The 8,917-nt window shown below is 35.4% G+C and overlaps 1 protein-coding gene across 2 annotated transcripts; it reads left to right on the forward strand.

Moving 5' to 3' along the window:
- Nucleotides 1–2,039: 2,039 nt before the first annotated feature.
- LOC145123246 (subtilisin-like protease SBT2.6) lies at nt 2,040–7,860 on the forward strand. 2 transcript variants are annotated; one of them, XM_079058460.1, is made up of 11 exons: nt 2,040–2,559; nt 2,843–3,040; nt 3,142–3,286; nt 3,426–3,820; nt 4,047–4,142; nt 4,461–4,533; nt 4,890–5,175; nt 5,347–5,669; nt 5,783–6,050; nt 6,138–6,419; nt 7,051–7,860. In XM_079058460.1, the coding sequence occupies exons 2-11, from the start codon at nt 2,865–2,867 to the stop codon at nt 7,455–7,457; spliced, it is 2,451 nt and encodes an 816-aa protein (XP_078914586.1). In that variant the 5' UTR covers nt 2,040–2,559; nt 2,843–2,864; the 3' UTR covers nt 7,458–7,860. The 2 variants fall into 2 exon arrangements, with proteins under 2 accessions (XP_078914586.1, XP_078914587.1); XM_079058461.1 differs by having other exon boundaries at nt 2,040–2,370.
- Nucleotides 7,861–8,917: the final 1,057 nt, after the last annotated feature.

Consider the following 8,917-nt stretch of genomic DNA (forward strand, 5'->3'; position numbering starts at 1 on the left):
TATGTGTGCATATTATTTGAATACTTGCTTTCTATGTTGGATGAACGATTATATACATGTTTTAAATAATTTAAAATGTATATGTATTTTATATCTACGAATATGTTGGGTAAAGCATGGGTAGATGAATGATGAGAGATGAAAGATGATATGAGTGAACATTGGTAGCTATAGACTTAGTGTCTAACAAATAACATCAGCAGCTATGGACTTAGTGCCTATAGAATAAACATTGGTAGCTATGGACTTAGTACCTGTTAAATAAACGTTGGTAGCTATGGATTTAGTACCTATTAGCTGAACACCGGTAGCTATGGATTTAGTACCCGATGAATGAACTTTAGCAGCTATGGAATTAGTGCTTTAAGAACAAGCATTGGTAGCTATGGACTTAGTGCCTATCATATAAACCCTAGAAGCAATGTGCTTCGAAATGAATGAATGCAGGATAGATGATTCTTAGGGTAGATCCTTAAGAGTAAGGAAGATAATGGGGATGGGTAATTGGGTTGATTGTTTGATGTTTAAACATAATAATTAAATTATTGTGGGTTGAAAACCCTATGTACTCACCAGGTTTCCCAACCTGACCCACTCAAGCTTATTTGTATCACATGTGTCGATATGAAGCTACTTTACACTGGGGGGGGGGGATGATTTAAAAGAGATGTAGATCACTAGTGTAAATGAATGTAAGTTCTGTTTATGCTTATGTTTCTGTATTGACGATGACATCCCAAATGTTTTAAAATGGATAAAAATACATTTCTTCGGAAATGCTTTGATAACGTATTTATCATGTTTTTCTGGGAACAAATTCCGCAACATTTTTATTAAAAGAGGTACTCTGATTTTTATAAAGCATAAACAAAATCGGTCTTTTCTGGCCGTGAAAATTGGGGATGTCACATAGCTCGACTCACTTACACACCTAGCGACAATTATAATGCAACTAGTAAGCAGCCACTTAATCGGTAGCAATTAGGGTCGGTCTTATGTGTAGATAAACAAATATAGGGCTTAGGGCCCCCACTTTTAAGGGGCCCCACTTAAACCCATGACTCGATTACCTCGTCCATATTCCATTTGGTTGTTCCTAAAAACAATCGAATTCCCTGCACGCCTTTCTCGGAATCGTTGCATGCCTAACGCCTCAAAAGAATTTATGTTCTTCTTATTGTACAAGCAACGATTACTGGTCTTCTTCTTCTTCTCCATTCTCGACTTGAACACTCCGAAGTGTGAACCGCTGAAATACATTACATGATGTTCTTCTTCTTCCTTCTCCATTCTCGGCCTCTTCATTCTCCATTAAAGGTTGTCACAGACTCACAGTATCACTGAAACTATAATATATTTGCAGTTTTTTCACTTTTCATTTTTTATTTTCCATTATCTGTCATGTTGTCATTTGATTATCTAATTAGGGTTAATACTTAAAGCTGATTAGGGTTATTGGCTTTGGTTTGTGGAATTGGAATGGAATCGGAATTTACTTTTTTTCGATCAAAATCTTGTTTGTTTTAAAAATCCCGGTTGAAGGCAGATTGGTAGTGACCATGTTCGATCAAAATCGTTTCTGAGTTGTCTAACTATACAACATCTCTTGTTCTTTAGCATATTCAAACGAGAATGAATCTTTCTTGATCTGATTTTTTATTCCATGGGTTAATACTTTTCGGTTCTTATTTTTTCATTTATCTGATTTTTTATTCCATTGTTCATTAATTACAATATATACAATCAGTGAATCAAGTTGGATTGTTAGAAAGAATTTGAGTTTTCAGTTTTCCAGATTTGACAAGAAGGCCCAAATTTTTGGTTCGCTTAGTGCTTGCAAACCTGGCCTGGTAGCAATTATAAGGGATCTTCAAATTAAAGAAGCAAACTTTATAAAAATAAATAAATTAAAGCTGCAAATTAAGTGAATTTCATGCCATTAAATCGGCCCTTAATAAAATCATAAAATATTAATAATTTTATTTATTGTTAACATTTTTAGAATAAATTGAAGGTACATACATACAACGACTCACTTGTCAACACGACTCCACCTTGGTTCGCTACCTTGTCTGGCGCCTTCCCAAAAAGTGAAAAACCCTAACCACCACCACCACCACCTCTCGAACACACATTCACACACACTGTCCTTTGCTCTATCTACACTCATCCCTTCATCCCAAATATGCTCTCATTGCCAAATTTCCCCATCATTTAATTTCATTTTTTACTCTACTTCATGATTAGTCAGTAATGTAGCTGTTCATTTCACTTGTTTCTGAAAACAACTCAAGTTTGCTACTTACCCACTTACTGTAGATCCCTAAAGACTGTACTGGGGTTTTCATTTGATTCCTTTCTTGGATCAATGTGAGTAAAGTTGTCAACTTTTTCGGGTTAATCTTTTCTGGGTTTTGAGTTTTAGTGTTGATTCAAGAAGTGAAGTTCACAAAATCGTTCTTTTTATTCCTTTCTTCTACACATTGTGATGTTTTTGTGCGTATAAAATCCAAGGATCGTATGTAATTCAAAGGGTGTGTTGCATATTGAATCAAACTGGTATGCGTCTCATCTCACTCCATCTTTCAATTCTTTAAAACCGACAGCATAATCCTTCTGAATGTGTCCGTTTCTTCATTTAATTTTGTGTTTTCGTCAACGAAGATTAACGATTTTGTCATGTGAATGTGGGTGGAGATATGAATTAATGTTTACCAACTAATGTTTGTACTAAAAAGTTTCCAAGTTCAGGAATCACGTGATTCGATTTGAATCAAGCAAAAAGGAAATGGGGTGCTTTCATTTGATTTAATTCACATTTTTTTTGTTTGCTTGGAAACAGATTTTCCTGGTGTAAAGAGACGATGATGAATGTCGAGCATATCTTTACAATTTCGATCTTATTCACCCTTTTGATCATAACAAAATCCGAAGTTTACATCGTAACAATTGAAGGAGATCCAGTGATAAGTTATAGAGGCGGCATTGATGGTTTTGAAGCCACTGCTGTCGAATCCGATCAGAAACTCGATGTCACAAGGTTATTTATTGTTCTTAAAATCTTCTTTATTTATCGTTATTCACTCATTCAAGTGTGAAATTAATCACCTTTTTTTTTCAAAATCTGTGCTCCATGTTCAGTGATTTGGTGACGTCATACTCCCAACACCTCGAAACAAGACACGATAATCTTCTCGAATCACTATTTGATGATGAAACATACACAAAACTTTACAGCTACAAGCATCTCATCAACGGTTTCGCAGTCCATATTTCTCCAGAACAGGTCACAATCCGGACTTTTTATTTCCATTTATGTTAATAACTTTTGATAAAAACCGAAGAACATCGGTAAATATATATAACAATATGGTAATTCCAATTTTCAATCGTGTTTTCTTATACATTTATACGTATATTAGTAGGCAGAAACGCTAAGGCGAACCCCTGGTGTGAAATCAGTGGATCAAGATTGGAAAGTGAGGAAACTTACAACACACACCCCTCAATTTTTGGGGCTTCCAACTGGAGTTTGGCCAACTGGTGGTGGATTTGATAGGGCCGGAGAGGATATTGTGATCGGATTTGTGGATTCCGGTATTTTCCCACATCATCCGAGCTTCCGGAATTCTGATTCCGAACCTTATGGGCCACTTCCGAGGTATAGAGGGAAATGTGAAGTTGATCCTGATACGAAGAGAAGTTTTTGTAATGGAAAGATTGTTGGGGCTCAACATTTTGCAAAAGCCGCTACGGTTTCTGGCGCGTTTAATCCTTCCGTTGATTTTGCTTCTCCGTTGGATGGTGATGGACATGGAAGGTTTGTGTGATTATCCATTGGTTAAAATATATCTGTTAGGACATGACATGACAGAACAGGTTGTACTGTATTTTGGTGAAAATAACTGAGACTGATGCCAATCGGAAGGTGTTACAGGGCGGGGGGAAAGTGACATGACTTGTTTAGGATCTTTCTGTCTGTGCAAAAAGACGTAAACGCCTTTTTTATTTATTTCTCTTTGAAGTGTTAATATTTTTTTTTACAGTCACACTGCGGCGATTGCTGCTGGAAATAATGGGATTCCTGTGCGAGTGCATGGATATGAATATGGAAAAGCAAGTGGAATGGCTCCTCGTGCTAGGTTTTTATCATCATTTAACTCCCTTTCATTTATTTGTGTTATAGCATCTTATTTTTTTCTTAATAGGACATGATTCTTTGAAAATCTAACCAAATTATAGCAATGAAAATTGTTTTGTATTTGTACGACATTGCTATAATAATATAATATGGTTGATTTTTCAAAGTAAAATGTTGTGATAGGAAAAAAAAATGAAAGTAAGATGCTGTAAAAAAAAAAAAACAATGAAAGTATGTTGCTATTTCTTGAATTTAAACATTTATTTGCAACAAAAGACAAAGCAAGATGTTTGAAAAAAGTTAATCACTATTTGAATAGGATTGCGGTGTACAAGGCACTCTACAGGCTATTTGGAGGCTTCGTTGCTGATGTCGTTGCTGCCATTGAGCAGGTTTGGTTTAAATAAAAGGGTATTTTGGTCTTTTAATATAAGAAAGGAAAAATGGAATTGAATTCCTTCTGGGAATTGGAATCGGAATCGTGAAATCCAACAAACATGGAATTTGAACTTTTGAAGAAATCTGATAGAATTGAATTCCCTCCGTTTGGCAACCAAATTGGCAATCGAATGGAACCTGAAAATCAAATTCCATCGGAATTCACAAATCACAAACCAAAAACGCTCTAATCGATCATCAATATTTCATTCTTTTTGTAATATTGATCCAATATAACAAAAGACAATCTTCGTTTATTTTATTTGATTATAACCGACAATCGTATTGATGCCAAATAATCCGATAACAGGCAGTTCACGACGGCGTCGACATTCTGAACCTCTCCGTTGGGCCGAATAGTCCTCCGGCCACCACAAGAACCACTTTTTTAAACCCATTTGACGCCGTTCTTCTCTCCGCTGTAAAATCGGGAGTTTTTGTCGCACAAGCAGCCGGAAACGGAGGCCCTTTTTCAAAAACGTTAGTCTCTTACAGCCCTTGGATCGCATCTGTAGCTGCAGCTGTTGATGATCGGAGATATAAAAACCACTTGACACTTGGAAACGGAAAGATCCTCGCTGGAATTGGCATGTCACGTAAGTTTAAGGCCCAACTTTTTTCTTTTTCTTTCTATTAAGTGTCATGAAAGTACAATATTGTAACGAAAAGAAACGAACGTAAGATTCTATAATTTGTTTCTTGCATTTAGCCATTTGAACAAAGTTATGACTTAATATTATTCTAATATGATACTCTAATCGATGCAGCTGCTACACGTTTGAATCAAAAATACACCCTTGTAGCAGCCAATGATGTGTTATTAGATTCTTCCGGAAAGTCAAGTACATCTGATTGCCAAAAACCCGAAGTTTTAAACAAAAATATGGTAAAAGGAAACATACTTTTATGTGGGTATTCCTTCAATTTCGTCATTGGAACAGCATCAATGACTAAAGTCGCACAAACTGCAAAAACACTCGGTGCAATTGGTTTTGTTCTTGCGGTTGAAAACACATCTCCGGGAACAAAATTTGATCCTGTTCCTGTTGGAATCCCGGGAATTCTCATCACCGATGTTAGCAAATCCATGGTACTTCACACTTTTTTTTATTCTGCTAAATGAAAGAAATTGCACTTGTTTCATTAATTAATTTGTTTGTTATAACATTCTACTTTGAAAAATCTACCAAATTATATTTATAGGACCTTATAGACTACTACAACGTCTCAACTTCAAGGGATTGGACAGGGCGCGTGAAGAGTTTTAAAGCAGTGGGGTCCATTGGAGATGGTTTGGAGCCAATTCTTCACAAATCAGCACCAATGGTGGCATTATTTTCAGCTCGAGGGCCAAACATAAAAGATTACAGCTTTCGAGATGCGGATCTTTTGAAACCCGATATTTTAGCACCCGGTTCTTTGATTTGGGCTTCTTGGTCCCCGAATGGAACCGATGAGGCTAATTACATAGGTAAACACTTCAACACATTGTACTTTAAAAAAGTTTCATTTATTTGTTTATTACATAAGTAAACCCTAATTGAATTGGTTTGAGTAGGAGAACACTTTGCTATGATTTCGGGAACTAGCATGGCTGCACCACATATAGCGGGGATTGCGGCCCTTGTGAAGCAGAAGCACCCGAGGTGGAGTCCTGCTGCCATCAAGTCGGCTTTAATGACAACATCAAATACACTTGATAGAGGTGAAAGACCGATTCTAGCCCAACAATATTCGGGTTCTGAAACTATGACATTTGTTCCAGCCACCCCGTTTGATTATGGCAGCGGCCATGTCAACCCTAGAGCCGCCTTGGATCCCGGTCTCATTTTTGATGCAGGTTTGTTTGTAATTAATTCTACTTTTGTTGTTGCTGCGAAGCGAACTAACCACATTTATGAAAATGCCAAAAAAACACTGCCGATCAAATACGCTTTTCTAAGGCTATTTTTTTGCACAGAAGAACAAATATAGAGAGCGGCTCCATTTCCTACCTTGTTCCACCTTTTTGGACGAAACAAAAAGTTGCAATTTTTGTCTCATTGACATCTTTCTTGTCCCAGTCCAATGTAAGCCAAACGCAATACAACTTGTTCTGTCATGTACTGTGTAACAAATGGGCCTATAAGGCCCATTTCTTGCGTAAAAGAAGACGTGACAATATTATACTGCGTTTGGCTTGCATTGGACTGGGACTAAGACAGACGTCAATGAGACAAAAATTGAAATTTTTTGTCTCATCCAAAAAGGTGGAGCAAGGTAGGACATGGAGTCTCTTCTTCTGTGCAAAAATAGTCTTAAAAAGCTTGTCCAGTCGCATGTAACAAACAACCATCATTATTGAATTTTTCTCCGATGCCATTCATTCTTGTTTATTTATCACGAAATTTCGAGTAAAATGTTTCACAAATTAGTTACTCCAATTCCATATCACAATGTTAAAAGATTTAATTTCTTGATGTTTCTTGAAGGTTATCAAGATTATCTAGGATTCTTATGCACGACACCCGGACTCGACTCACACGAAATCCAAAACTACACACACCAGCCATGCAACTACACACTCGGCCACCCGTACAATCTAAACTCACCCTCAATTGCTGTTTCCCATCTCGTAAGAACTCAATCCGTAACACGAACAGTCACAAATGTTGATGAAGAAGAGACATACACAATCACGGCTAGAATGTCACCAGCTGTAGCCATTGAAACGAGCCCTCGAGCCATGACCCTCAAACCAGGTGCAACCCGTAAGTTCACGGTTACTCTAACCGTCCGCTCAGTCACCGGGACCTACAGTTTCGGGCAGGTTTTGTTGAAAGGAAACCGAGGGCATAAGGTTCGGATTCCCGTTGTGGCCATGGGGTATGATCGGTAGTTTGTGTTGTATTGTTTGTAAAAAAAGTTGGAATTACGATGTTGTTAAGTTTTGTCGGAGCCATTTTTCGTAATTATGGCTTGAATGCGACTTTGGTTGTACTTTATGCTTCTTCGGTGTGCATTGGTGGAGGTGAAACCGTAATGTGAAATTTGGGGATTTATGGTGTAATCGAGTTGAGTCTGACGGATTTTCTAGGAGAGGTTGAGTAGCTCAACTTTGTCTAGTGTCATTTTGATGTGTTTTATTAGAGTTATAATGATTAAGTTTAGTGTAGTGATGTTGTAATATTTGTATTTCATTTAGTAGATGTAATGATTTGTATTTCATGTAGTAGAATTTATGTATTATTCTTGATCTAAAAGCTTGGGGTTGTTATAATAGCTATATGATTCGGATTTTAGGATTTATGTATTATTCTTGATCTAAAAGCTTGGGGTTGTTATAATAGCTATATGATTCGGATTTCCAACATCAAGTTATTTGCTTCGTTGTAGATGTACCAAATTGCCTTTTTTTTAAAGCAAAGTTCCTTTTGATGTGACGATGTTGATGAAAATTTGTATTTATAAGTATACGATGTCATAAAAGTAATACAGTTGTAAAACCAAATATTATACCCATATGGACTATTCTATCCTAAAAGAAAATTAATATCCTAAAAGAAAATTAATAGTTAGTTGTAAGTTAAAAATGATTTGGGTTGATTAAACTAATGAAAATTAATTTTGTTTAAAACTAAAATCAGAAAATTATAACAAGCAATTGATATTTCTATAAGAAAAAAAAAGATATTTGGTAACACAAAACTAAAAACCAAAGTGGCTAAAGAAACAAACGCACTATTTGTGATTTAACAATAAAAAAAGACTGCACTATTTTTATGGGTCACTCTGAAATCAACAATTACCTTTCAAAATCAACAATTACCTTTCGGTCTCATGATTCACTCTGAAATCACTCATTCATATATTTATGTAGTTCATTAAATTAAAAAATATTATATTCAATGGTTTTGTTAAAATGCAATTATATATATATATATATATATATATATATATATATATATATATATATATATATATATATATATATATATATATATGTTAATTTTAAGTGAAATCATGAAACCACATACTCATGTTTAAATGATTTTACAATTAAAGCTCCCCTCAAAGTCATTAGTTACTTTGTGAAAGTTAATTTAATCTTGAGCATTTGTTATTGGCCGGATAATAAACATTCGTCAATTATTCAAATTTCATTAAACAATTTAATACTAAAAACACATTTAAACATTAAACAACTACCACTTAACTAATATAATTAAACTAACAACATTTTTATTATAACTTAACCCAAGTCAACTAAATCCTATGAAAATTGCTCCATGACAATTAATTGAACAAAAATAAGCCCAATAAAACTAATACTTTACATATTTTGTTCACATAACAAAA

Source organism: Lactuca virosa, chromosome 7 (assembly GCF_052849685.1).
Source record: "Lactuca virosa cultivar CGN04683 chromosome 7, Lactuca_virosa_CGN04683_v6, whole genome shotgun sequence".
NCBI classification, from domain to species: Eukaryota; Viridiplantae; Streptophyta; class Magnoliopsida; order Asterales; family Asteraceae; genus Lactuca; species Lactuca virosa.

Coding starts and splice junctions, on each gene's coding strand:
- LOC145123246 (XM_079058460.1), top strand. CDS start 2,865: ATGATGAATGTCGAGCATATCTTTACAATTTCGATCTTATTCACCCTT. Junction 4,143..4,460: donor GGAATGGCTCCTCGTGCTAG/GTTTTTATCATC, acceptor CTATTTGAATAG/GATTGCGGTGTACAAGGCAC. Junction 6,051..6,137: donor CGATGAGGCTAATTACATAG/GTAAACACTTCA, acceptor TGGTTTGAGTAG/GAGAACACTTTGCTATGATT.